We start from the raw sequence: 13,830 nt of genomic DNA, 5'->3' as shown, positions 1-13,830 counted from the left end.
TTCCAAATAAATTTGGTAATTGACTTTTCCATTTCTGCAAAGTAGGTTATTGGAATTTTGATTGTGATTGTGTTGAATCTGTAAATCAATTTGGGTAGAATTGACATCTTAACTACTTTTAGTCCGTGAGTATGGAATATCTTTCCATTGATTTAGATCTTTGACTTCTTTTAACAAACTTTTGTAGTTTTCCATGAGTAAATTTCCTTGGTTAAATTTATTCCTAGACATTTTATTCTTATAGTTGCTATTGTAAATGGAATTTTTTTCTTGATTTCCTCCTCAGATAGATTGTTCATTACTAGTGTATAGAAACAGTGCTGATTTTCATGTGTTGGTCTTGTATCCTGCTACTTTGCTGAATTCATTTGTTAATTCTAGGAACTTTGTTGTACATTTTTCAGGACTTTCTGTATATATGTTGTTCATATCATCTGCAAACATGGAAAGTTTTACTTCTTCCTGATTTTGGAGGCCTTTTATTTCTTTTCCTTACCTAGCTGCTCTGGCTAGACCTTCCAGCACAATGTTAAATAACAGTAGTGTCAGTAGGCATCCTTGTCTTGTTCCAGATCTTAGAGGGAAGGCTTTCCACCATTGAGTATGTTAGCTGTGGGTTTTTCATATGTGCCCTTTATCATGTTAAAGAAGATCCTTATATTCCTAAATTTTCTAAGTGTTTTTGTCAAGAAAAGGTGCTGGATGGATTTTGTCAAATGTATTTTCTGCATCAGTTGAGATTATCAGGTGATTCTTTCCTTTCATTTTGACAATGTGATGCGTTACATTAATTGATCTTCTTATGTTGAACCACCCTTGTGTACCTGGGCTAAAACCCACTTAATCATGGTGTATAATTCTTCTAATGTTTTGTTGGATTCGCCTGCAAGTATTTTGTTGAGGATTTTTGCATCTAATTGTACAATCCATATCTTCTAGTATATTCACAGAGTGGTGCTTTCATCATCATAATCAATTCTAGAACATTTTTGCCCACAAGAGGGTTCACTATTTTATATAATCCCATATTTCATCCTCTGGCTTTCCTTCTAGTGACATACATGACCCTAAACGTTTTCTTTTTCAACAAGAATCGTACCCATATATCATTGCTGTTAATTATACTCACAGAAATGTGGTATCATCACTGCTATCCATTTCCAAACCTTAACAATTAATCTTTTTACAAATTCTGCACAAATTAAGCATCAGCTCCCCATTCGCTGCCCTCATTCTATCTACTGTTGACGTTTTTCTAGATATTGTTACCATGCATTTGCTAGTTATATTTAGTTCATACTACTGAGGTCATACAATATTTGTCCTTTTGTGTCTGACTAATTTCACTCAACATAATGTCCTAAAGGTTAATCTGCATTGTCACACGTCAATACTTCATTTCTTCTTACGGCTGAATAATATTCCATTACATATACATATATATATTCCCACACACACACACTATATATATATATATATATATTTTTTTTTTCACACACACACACACACACACACACACCATAGTTTGTTCATCCATTCATTGGCTGATGGACACCTGGGTTGTTGCCATTTTTTGGCAATTGTAAGTAATGCTGCTATGAACATCGGTGTATAAATATCTGTTTGCATCCCTGCCCTCAGTTCTTCTGAATATATACCTAGCAGCTGAATTGCCAAATCATATGGTAGTTCTATATTTAGCTTCCTGAGGAACTGCCAAATTATCTTTAAGAGCGGCTGTACCATTCTACATTCCCAACAACAGTGAATAAGTAAGTGTTCTTGTTTCATCACATCCTTTCCAACCTTGTAATTTTCTGTTGTTTTTTTTAACAGTGGCCACTCTAGTAGCTGTGAAATGATATCACCATGTGGTTTTGATTTGGATTTCCCTAATAGTTAAATAGTTAATGAAGTTGAGCATCTTTTCATGTGCCTTTTAGTCATTTGTATATCCTCTTTGGAAAAATGTCTATTCAAGTCTTTCGTCCATTTTTAATTGGGTTTTTGTTTTTTTCTTTGTATCATTGAGTTGTAAGATCTCTCTCTATATCCTGGGTATTTTCTCCCATTGAGTAGACAGCATTTTTACCTTCTTGACAAAGTCCTTTGAAGCACAAAAGTATTCAAATTTGAGGAGGTCCCAGTTATCTATTTTTTCTTTCATTGCTTGTGCTTTGGATATATGTTCTAAGAAACCACCTAAGAAACCACCTCCTACCATAAGGCTTTGATGACGCTTCCCTACATTTTCATCTAGGAGTTTTATGGTTCTGGCTTTTATATTTAGGTCTTTGATCCATTTGCAGTAAATTTTTGTATAAGCTGTGAGAAATGGTTCTTCTTTCACTCATTTGGATATGGATATCCAGTTCTCCAAGCACCATTTGTTGAAGAGACTGCTCTGTTCCAGTTGAGTAGACTTGGCAGCCTTGTCAAAAATCAATTGACCGTAGACCTGAGGATCTATTTCTGAACTCTCAATTCAATTCTATTCATCAGAATGTCTATCTTTATGCCAATAGTACGCTGTTTTGACCACTGTAACTTTGTGATATGCTTTGAAGTCAGGAAGGGAGTGTGCTCCAAACTCATTTTTTTTCCCCAAGATGTTTTTGGCTATTTGGGGCCCCTTACCCTTGCAGATAGATGTGATAATTGGCTTTTCCATTCTGCATTTTCCATTGTTGGAATTTTGATTGGGATTGTGTTGAATATGTTTATCAGTTTGGATAGAATTGACATCTTAACAATATTTAGCTTTCCAATCCTTGAAACAGGAATTTCCTTCCATTTATTAAGTCTTCTTTGATTTCTTTTAGGAATGCCTTGAAGTTTTCTTAATATGGGTACTTTACTTCCTTGGTTAAGTTTATTCCTAGATATTTGTTTCTTTTAGTTGCTATTGTGAATGGAATTTTTTTCCTGGTATCTTCCTCAGATTGCTCATTACTATTGTAGAGAAGCATTACTATTTTTAATGCAATTTTGTTGAGATATATTCACACACTGTAAAAACCATCCTAAGTATATAATCATTGGCTCACAGTATTAATCTTCTCTCCTGCCACTTTGCTGAACTTATTTATTACTTCTAGTAGCTTTGATATAGATTTTTCGGGACTTTCTAGATACAGGATCTTATGATGCACAGACAAGAAAACTTTTACTTCTTCCTTTCCTGCCATCTGTATTCATTAGAGAGATTGGTCTGTGCTTTTCCTTTCTTATAGTATCTTTATCTGTCTTTGGTATTAGGGTGATGTTGGCTTCATAGAATGAGTTAGGTAGCATTCCCTCTTCAATTTTTTTGAAGAATTTAAGGAGGATTGGTATCAATTCTTCTTGGAATGATTGGTGGAATTCATCTGTTAAGCCATCGGGTCCTGGGTTTTTCTTTTTTAGGAGGTTCTTGATGACTGTTTCAACTCTTTACTTGTGATTGCTTTGTTGAGATCTGTTTCCTCTAGAGACAACGTATGTTGTTTGTGTGTTTCTAGGAATTTGTCCATTTCTTCTAGGTCACCTAATTTGTTGGCATACAGTTGTTCACAATATCCTCTTATGATAATTTTATTTTCGGGGGGTCAGTGGTGATGTCCGTCCTCTCATTTCTGATTTTATTCATTTGCATCTTCTCATTTTTGCTTTGTCAGTCTAGTTAAGGGTTTGCCCATTTTATTGATCTTTTCAAAGAACCAACTTTGGGTTTTGTTAATGCTATTGGGATTTTTTTGTTGTTCTTAATTTCATTTATTTCTGCTCTATTCTTTGTTATTTATTTTCTTCTGCTTGCTTTGGGATTAGTTTATTGTTCTTTTTCTAGTTCTCAGGTGTGCAGTTAGGTCTTTTATTTTAGCTCTTCCTTTTAAATGTAGACATTTAGAGCTATAAATTTCCCTCTCAACACTGCCTTTTCTGCATACCATAAATTTTAATATGTTATATTCTCTTTTTCTTGTGTCTTAAAATATTTACTGTTTCACTTGTAATTTCTTCTTTGTCCCACTGATTATTTAAGATTGTGTTATGTAACTTTTATATATTTGAGGATTTACCAGTTCTCTGCCTGTTTCTGATTTCCAGCTTCATTCCATTATGGTCAGAGGAGATGCTTTGTGTAATTTCATCTTTTTAAGTTTATTAAGACTATTTTTGTGACCCAACTTGTGGTTTATCCTGTGAATGATCCATGTGCACTTGAGAAAAATGTATATCCTGCTGTATTTGCGTGCAATATTCTGATATCTATTAGGTCTATTTCATCTATATTATTCAAATTCTGTGTTTGCATATTAATCTTCTGCCTAGATGTCCTATCCATTGATGACAGTGGTGTATAGACGTCTCCAACTATTATTGTAGAAATGTCTATTTCTCCCTTTAGTGTTGCCAGTGTTTGCCTCATGTATTTTGGGGCACCATAGTTAGATGCATAAATATTTATGATTGTTATTTCTTCTCGGTGGATTGCCCTTTTTTTTTTCCATTTTTAAATGCAATTTTACTGAGATATGTTCACACACCATATAATCCATTCAAAGTATACAATCAGTGGCTTATAGTGTCATTGTATAGTTGTGTATTCATCACCACAATCAATTTCAGAATATATACCTTAGTCCCCCCCCAAAAAAAGAAAAACATCCCATATCCCTAATTCCTCCCCTTTATATATGTGTCTGTGTATGTATGTGTGTGCGTGTGTGTGTGTATATATATATATGTCTTATTTACTCATCCACCCATACACTGGATCCAGGAAGTGTCAGTCACAAGGTTTTCACAACCACATGGTCACACGATTAAAGCTATACAGTTATACAATCATCATCGAGAATCAAGGCTACTTTGCATTACAATTCAATAGTTACAGGTATTTCCTTCTGGCTATTCTAATAAACTAGAAACTAAAAAAGAGTATCTATTTAATGCATAAGAATAACCTCCAGAATGACCTCTTGACTTGATTTGGAATCTCTAAGCCACTGAAACTTTATTTTGTTACATTTCTTTAAACCCTTTGGTCAAGAAGGCCTTGTCAATCCCTCAGTGCCAGAGTGAGTGAGGCTTATCCCTGGGAGTCATGTCTCATGTTCCAGGGAGACTTACACCCCTGGAAGTCATGACCCATGTAGGGGGGAGGGTAGTGAGTTAAATTTGCAGAGTTGGCTCTGTATCGCTCTAATTGCAGAGATACGGGCCACATCTAAGCAACAAAAGAGGTTCTCTGGGGGTGATTCAGGCATAGTTATAAGTAGACTTAGCTTCAGCATTTTCGAGATGTTTCATAAGGGCAAGCCTCTAGATTAAAGGCTTGGTTTACTAAATTGGGAGGCATTATTGCTTAAGAGAATAGCAGGAATTCCCTTAATGGTTCCACAAGTTTCCTCAGTCCTTCAAGGGGACTTTGCAAATACTTTTTTGTTTTCTGCCCAAAATTCCGGGACATGTTGGGGTATTTACATTAGCCTGTATGGAATAACAAGAACTCAGTCCCTATTCTAGGTTCCGTGTAATTACGTTGTTGAAATAAACTGACCAGGCTGATTGAATTAGATAGTGTGCTACAGAAAATATAAATTTTGTACTAAATAAACCTCATTTCCTTTGGTCTCACACAGAGGTTGGAGTTTTAAAATACAGTCAATATCATCCTTTACCCTGTATTCTAATTTGCCTTAGTTCTAACCAAGTCCATTTCATTCATATCTCTAATAATATTCTGATCTCTTTTTGAGCTTCTTTAATAGGTGCTTTTGGAGTAATGCTGATTTACAGAGCTGTAGAACTCTAACTCTGTGTTCTAGTTTGCTAATGCTGCCAGAATGCAAAACACCCGAAATGGATTGGCTTTTATTGGCTTTTATAAAAGGGGGATTATTTGGTTACACAGTTACAGTCTTAAGGCCATAAAGTGTCCATCAGCAAAGGGTACCTTGACTGGAGAAAGGCCGTTGGCATCCAGAAAACCTCTGTTAGCTGGGAAGGCACGTGGCTGGCATCTGCTTGTTCCCGGGTTGCATTTCAAAATGGCGTTCTCCAAAATGTCTGCATCAGCTTCCAATGGCCATCTTCAAAATGTCTGTGTCAGCTCCAACTCGCTGTGAGCTCCTTCTGTCTGAGCTTATATAGTGCTCCAGTGAACTAAAAAAGGCCCATGCTGAATGGGTGGGGACACACCTCCATGGAAATTAACCAACCTACAGATGGTTGAGTCACATCTCCATGGACAATGAACCAATAGGTTCCAACCCAGTCCACACTAATATGTATACCCCCACAAGAATGCATTAAAGAATATGGATTTTATGGGGGACATAAGTATACAAACCAGCACATTCCTGGATCCCAGAAAAACATATTCTTTCCAAATACAATGTACATTCATCCCATCACAATATCAGAGAAAGTTAAATGATTTCAGTAACAATAGTTAAGTATAGGATCCCATCAAAATCAGTTACAGGCATGGTCTGTCCAAGGGCAAAATTCCCCTCTGGCTGTAGACCTGTGAAATAGAACAAGTAATCTGCTTCCAATATACAAAGGAGGGACAGTCATAGGATAAACATTCCCATTGCCATAAGGAGAAACTGAAAGGAAAACAGGGTTTAAGGGACCAAAACAATTCCTAAAACCTGCAGGGCAAACTCCATTAGATTTCAAAATCTGAGAGTCATTTATCCCTGGGGCTTGAGACTGGGAGTCCAACCTTTTCCAAGGCCCTTCGTGGCAGCCCTTTTCCCTCCAAACACTGGGGTGAGTACTCCAACATATCCATATGTAGGGAAGACCACCTTTTCAGTCCAACCCTCCTCAAACATTGGGGTGCCACCCAGAATCTGCCTCTCCAGGGCAAAGGCTCTATGCCCTCTGAACAGTGGGGTGGTGGCCAGGCTCTCCCCAATGCCCTGGGAATGTGCTCCACCCTCTTTGGGGCCTGGGGTGTCAAACCTCTTCCTGAGCATTGAGGCAGAAGGCCCACCCTCAACTCCGGGGCAAATTCATCCTTTCCATGCATGTGGGCCACTCTGCTCTCCTAGCCCAAGACCTCTTGACTCCAGACTTCAATCTCCATGGCTCTGTCTTTGAAGAAATTTTTCCTTCAGTTTGTTCCTTGTCTGTCTCCTCCAGTCCAGACTGGCAGTGGCTCCATCTATAAAGATCTTGCAAAAATTCTGTTGGCTTCGCATGATGCACACAGGGGTCAAAGCTGTCAGACAATAGGGCTTTCCACAAATCCTTTCTGGATAATTCCCTCTCCAGTCCTGCCTTGTACTGAAATGGCAGCTGGGTTCCATGTTTGGTTAAATCCTCATGTTGGGCTATAGCTTCTGAGGTTCCACCTCCTGGAAGCCTGAAATTTTCCAAATCATCAATTTCTGGTTTCTTTAACCCAAGAGTTCAGTTCTAAGTTTATCTCTCTCTGCTCGCATTTTACTATAAGCTGGAAGGAGAAGCCATGTTATATCCACAACTTTTAATTTCAAAATCTTATCGGCCAAGTATCCCAGCTCATTGCTTTCAAATTCTTCCTTCCATCTGACACAAGGACTCAATTTTGCCAAATTCTTTGCCACTTTAAAACAAAGATTGCCTTACTTCCAGTTTGCAACAACACATTCATCATTTCTGCTCAAGGCCTTGTCAGAAGTATCTTTAGGGTCCATATTTCCACCAACAGTCTCTTCAAGGCAATTTAGGCCTTTTCTATCAATCTCCTCACAGTTCTCCCAGAATCTTCCCCCATCCATTTAAAAAGCCATTCCAACATGTTTGGTATTTGCAAGCTCAGCAGCAAAAGCACCCCACTTCTCTGGTACCAAAATCTGTCCTCGGTTTGCTAATGCTGCAGAATGCAAAACACCAGAGATGGATAGGCTTTTATAAAATGGGGGTTTATTTCGCTACACATTTACAGTCTTAAGGCCACAAAACGTCCAAGGTAACACATCAGCAATCAGGTACATTGACCAGAGGATGGCCAATGGCATCCAGAAAACCTCTGCTAGCTAGGAAGGCAGCCGGCATCTGCTCCAAAGCTCTGGCCTCAAAACGGCTTTCTCCCAGGACGTTCCTCTCCAGCAAGCTTGCTCCTCCTCAAAACATCACTCACAGCTGCACTTTCAAAATCTTTCCCTTATCCATTTTAAAAAGCTGTTCCAACATGTTTGGTATTTGCAAGCTCAGCAGCACCCTACTTCTCTGGTACCAAAATCTGTTCCAGTTTGCTAATGCTGCCAGAATGCAAAACACCAGAAATGGATTGGCTTTTATAAAAGGGAGGTTATTTGGTTACACAGTTAAAGTCTTAAGGCCATAAAGTGTCCATCATCAAAGGGTACCTTGACTGGAGAAAGGCCATTGGCATCTGGAAAACCTCTGTTAGCTGGGAAGGCACATGGCTGGTGTCTGCTTGTTCCCAGGTTGCATTTCAAAATTGTCCAAAATCTGCCCATTTTATTAATATATAGTGTCCTTCTTTGTCTCTCGCAACAGCTTTTGACTTAATATCTATTTTGTCCAATATTTTTTGGTTACTATTTGCATGAAATATCTTTTTTCCATTCTTTCCCTTTCAGTCTATTTGTGTCTTTTGGCCTAAGGTGAGTCTCTCATAAACAACATATAGAGGATTGTGCTTTTTAAACCATTCTTTAATCTGTGTCTTTTGTTTGGGGACTTTAACCCTTTAACGTTTAGTGTTATCTCTATAGGCAATACTTATTCTGGTCATTTTGTCCTTTGGTGTTTATATGTCATATCTTCTTTTTGCTCTCTTTTCCTTTATTGCCACCTCCTTTTCTGTATAGTTGATCTTTTGTGAAGTAATCTGATTGCTTTCTCATATTTATGTCTGTATATTTTTAGAATACTTTCTTTGGGGTTAACCTGTGGTTTTTATCATACAATCTACATCTATAAGTTATTAATTTGAAAAGATACCAACTTAGCTTCAATAGCATATACATTCTCTGCTCCTGTATCCCTCTGTTTCCCCTCTTTATGTTGTTTTGTTCCACATTGCCTCTATTATCAGGAAATATGCCTTTTTCTTGTTTAATTGTACTCTTACTTACAGGGATTAAAGAGTAGTGTTGTACATTGATGATACAGTACCATTGGGTTTTGCATTTACCCTTTTAGTTACCTTTACTGAGGATATTCATTTCTTCACACTACTCCAAGCCACTGTCTCCTGTCTTTTCCTTTCATCTGGCAGAATCCCTTTAAAAATTCTTGTAGGGTGGGTCTTTTGTTAACAGACTCTCTCAGTTTCACAATGTTGACGATGTCACTACCTTAGCAAAAGCAAGTCATATCAAATACTCCTATCATTTTCATGAAGGGTAACTCTTTTCAAACTCTTTCAACTGTTTTATTTACCTTTAAATGTCCAAATAATATGTGTGTATAAACATATTCGTTCATTCATGAATAATTATTTGACTTTCTTTATATGGCAAGCACTGTTCTCAGACCTGGGAATACAGCACTGAAGGAGATAGTCAAATACTTTTCTCCTGAAGCTTACACATGATTGAGGTAGACAAATTCTTAACAAAAGCAACAAATAAACATGCACTCTACATACATCATATCTGAAAACAGTAATTGCTATGAAGAAAATATTACAGGGAAAGTACATGGATACTTGCCTTGGGACAGTGGGTATGAATAAGCGTGGAGTTATCAGATGCCCTTGCTCAGGAAGTGACATTTAAGCAGAATGCAGAGTAACAAGGCAGAGAAGACAACAAATACATATTGGCAGAAGGAATTACCAGTGCAAAATCTCTAAATGGGAAAGAATTTTATGTGTTCACTTGAAAGAAGCTCAGCAAATACATATTGGTATGGATGAGAAAGTAGTAGGAGTTGAGTTCAGAGTGATGGAAGTGAAGTATAGGGTCCTGTATTCAATGCTGAGAAATCTGTTTGGGTCTAAATGTGATGGAAGCCATCAGAGAGTACAAGCTGGAAAGTGGCATAATCTGATTTATATTTTAGATTATGCTGTAGCTGGGGTAAGAGTTTTACTTCAGTGGTCCAGGCAAAAAATGGTGGTGGGTTGGACTAGGTGGTAGACTGGAGATGGTTAAGAAGTGGTCTGATTGGGGATATGTTATGAAATCTTGAATTTGACGTGACCCTGGACAATATCTGTCTTGTCTACTGCTTGAATCTTACTTCCTGATTTAGAGTCTGGTATATACTGGTCCACTAATAAATACTTATATATGAATGGAGAATCACAAATTCAGATTTATTTCACACTTGCTTTCTTTAAGCAATCATCTATCTCCCTCCTATATATAAGGCACTTCTGGACTGAATGATTCCTACCTCAGTAAATCCCTTTTCCTTTATTGAAGAAGCCACTTAAGACAGTTCCACAATTTCACATAGACAGGTATTTTTTAGTAGCCAGAAACAGTCATGAGCAGCCATGACTTTGAAGCTAATTATAGGGAGAAATGGCTAAAATCTTTGCCACTGTTTACAGAGGTAAAGCTGCCACTGATGCTTATTGAAAGGTTCCTTACCCACCCAACATGCATAGCACATGTGTAGCATGTGTGGTCTACATTTGAAAAGATATAATATATAGAAATGGAATTGGAAAGGAGGTACTGTGAGGGAAACCTTGGTTGGAGCCAGAGTTTGTGTTGCATTGTGGGGCTAGTCTTAGCAGCCCAGGCTGCCCCAGTTCTAACTATCCTGACTGAAAATTTTTCTCTTCAGCAGAATCAAAGCCAGAAATCCATCTCTTCCACTCTTGCCCACTGGCCTTCTGCAATCAGCATTTCCTCAACAAACACATGTTCTGCAACCATCCCCTTCAGTTGTCTCCAGGCTTATTTGCCAAAACTTACCTGCAACCAAGGAATCCTTGTGCTGCGAACCAGAAGCAGCAGCAGCAGCAGCAACAACAATTTTCTGACCAAAGTTGCCAGATTAATGCAGCAGAAGGTCAAGAGACAAAAGAAAGCTCCAAACCCTTGTTTAGGAGGGAGAGAGGAACATCAAGAACATTTTCCAGCCCACCCCTAAGACAGCCAGTAAATTCTAGGGAAAGGAACAGAGTGGTGCAAATGGAGGACAACCAAGCCCAGAGGTCAAATCCTAAGGAAACAGACAAAGTATTAAAAGGAGCAGAAAATTCAAGATAGGGAGCCTTCAGATGTGTGGACAAGCCTTTAGCCAGAAGTCAAAGCTACTCATGCACAAGAGAGCACACTCCAAGAAGCATTTTACATGCAGGGAATGTCAACAGGGCTTTAGTGGCATGTCAGCATTGCTCCTGCATCAGAGGATACACATGGGAGAGAAGCCCTATGTGTGCAGGGAGTGTGGGCAAGGCTTTAGTCACAAGACAAACCTCAAGAAACACCAGAGCACACACTCGGGTGAGAACCCTTATGTGCAAAGTGTGGACAAGGCTTTAGCAGTAAGTCACACCTCATCACACACCAGAGGATGCACTCAGGGGAGAAGCCCTTTACATGCATGAAGTGCGGGCAAAGCTTTAACTTGAAGTCAAATCTCATCAGACACAGGTGGAGACACTCAGTGGACAAGCCTTTTGTGTGCAAGGAGTGTGGGCAAGGCTTCATCCAAAAGTCTTCCCTTATCTTCCACCAGAGGAACACTCAGGGGAGAAGCCTTTTTTGTTTGTAATGAGTGTGGGCAAGGATTTATCTGGAAGTCCAACCTCATGCAACACCAGATGGCACACTCAGGGAAGAAGCCTTTTGTATGCAGGGAGTTGTGGACGATCCTACACCAATAAGTCATACCTCACCGTGCATGACAGAACACACTCTGGAGAGAAGCCTTATGGATGCCGAGAGTGTGGGCGAAGATTTAGAGATAAGTCATACCTAAATAGGCACCAGAGGGCACACTTAGGTGAGAAACGGTTTTTGTGCAAGGAGTGCAGGCGAGGCTTCAACTTGAAGCCAAATCTCACCAGACACCAGAGGACTCACTCAGGGGAGAAACCTTGTATGTGCAAAGAATGTGGGCTAAGATTTAGCTTGAAATCTAATCTTATCAGACATCAGAGGAGACATTCTGGGGACAAGACTTTTGTGTTCAAGGGTTGTGTGCAAGGCTTTAATGATAAGTCAGCACTCATCTTGCACCAGAGGACACATTCAGAAAATAAGCCATATGTATGCCAGGTATGTAGGAAAGAATTCAGCCAAAAATCAAACCTCAATAGACACCAGAGAATCCACTCTCAGAAGAAGCATTTTTTGTGTGAAGAGTGTGGCTGAGGCTTTAGTCAAAAGTCACAGCTCAATAGACACAGAAAAAATTCAGGTCACCACCCACCACCTCCCCATCCAAATTCTGAAAGAACTTCAGGGGCAGTTCCTTGACTCTATGAATGTAAAGATAACAATAACAACTAGGGAATTTTTCTTACTCTCTTGGAGTGTGAAAGAGTAGAAAAATGGGGAAGTTCTCAAATGTAAGTGATCAAATGACTCAACTTATCATTAAGTTTCCCCAGACCAGTGTTTACCTGTGGTCTGATTTTTGTTTTGTTTTGCCTTTTTTATCAAATAAATTTTGCTTCTTTACAGACCTGTAGCCAAGGCTGTGTCCTTGTTCAGAAATACATCACTGAGGCAGAGGGAATCTAGAAAGTCACAGGGAACCTGAATCAGCCCAACCAAATTTCCCAAAGAGATTCAACCCCTGAGAAAAATTAAGTCCCACTAGTGTTTAATATTGGAGATTTTGAACCTGTGCACCAGGAAAGGAGGTCAAGGGTTGAGGAATAGATATGCCAGGTGCAAGGAGGTAATGGCCTGGGACTCTTGGAGAGATGTCATTTCTTAGCAAGAGCTAAGCTAAGCTGCCGGGTATCAAGTATAGCTGATTAAGAGAAACCAAAATGAAAGTAACAGTCAAGCCTTTAACCACGTACTGCAATAGTTAATGCAGGCTAAAGCAGAGAAAGTACCAGACCCCTTTCTCCTATTTTCCAGGGGGTGGAGGTGGGGGGTTGTCTCAAGGTCTTCCCCGTCTCCCACAAATAAGGAGGTCTCAGCAGAGGTGCTTTAGGGAGGTCTTTGTTTTGAGCTCCAGACAGGGAGGTGCCTGGACTAGGAATGGAGATATGCCCAAGAGCATGACCAGCCAAGGGAGCTCAAGTCCCTAACTGCAACTCCCTGCAGAGACTGCAATACACTGCCTGTGCACCAAGTCTTTTGTGGGGTGGGCAGCTTTCCCCATGAGGCTTGTCAGGTAAGCCTTCGTACTTGCCTATGGTCAAGACTGAAAGGTCACACATAGGTTTCTGGCCAGGAGCTGGACCCCTAATTCCTACTGACCACATCTTCCCATGGTCATGCACCAAGGCCATGCTTCCCATAGACTGCTTTTATCCAGTGACCACACATTGCAGTCACTGAGGCAGGCCTGTTAATGGCAGCCCGCTTTCAGTGAAAGACTCAAACAGCCTTGCCAAACCTCCCTTAAAGTGACCATTGTCCAGAACACCTCCACCAACCTCCCACCTCTCTTTTTACTTAGGTCAGTCTTGCATTAGTGTCTAATAGCTGCCTCCCCATTTTTTCTCACATAACCATTTCCCCAAATAAAACCCTTGCACATTCAATCTGATCTTGGTGACTCCACAAGTGGTACTAGCAGCACTCTGAGAAAACAGTTGGTAAAATAGGATTTGGGGATGAGCTCACCCTCTTCCTGGCAGGTGAAGAGGACACTGTACTGCTGGGCAGGTGGGGTACAAGTGGAACTCAGCTGCTATAGGTTTCATGTGTGGTTACCTGGGTAAATGTATTGGTG

The 13,830-nt window shown here is 39.5% G+C and overlaps 1 protein-coding gene across 1 annotated transcript in view; it reads left to right on the top strand.

Moving 5' to 3' along the window:
• ZNF337 (zinc finger protein 337) overlaps positions 1–13,473 on the top strand; it is a 79,422-nt gene extending 65,949 nt beyond the window's left edge. Inside the window, 5 exon segments of the mRNA XM_037811977.1 lie at positions 10,750–11,190; positions 11,193–11,429; positions 11,432–11,652; positions 11,654–11,773; positions 11,775–13,473. Coding sequence (XP_037667905.1) covers positions 10,750–11,190; positions 11,193–11,429; positions 11,432–11,652; positions 11,654–11,773; positions 11,775–12,287 — 1,532 coding nt within the window. The 3' untranslated portion in view covers positions 12,288–13,473.
• Positions 13,474–13,830: the final 357 nt, after the last annotated feature.

Source organism: Choloepus didactylus, chromosome 19 (assembly GCF_015220235.1).
Source record: "Choloepus didactylus isolate mChoDid1 chromosome 19, mChoDid1.pri, whole genome shotgun sequence".
In the NCBI taxonomy this organism is placed as follows: domain Eukaryota; kingdom Metazoa; phylum Chordata; class Mammalia; order Pilosa; family Megalonychidae; genus Choloepus; species Choloepus didactylus.
This window is presented reverse-complemented; position numbering and strand designations above follow the sequence as displayed.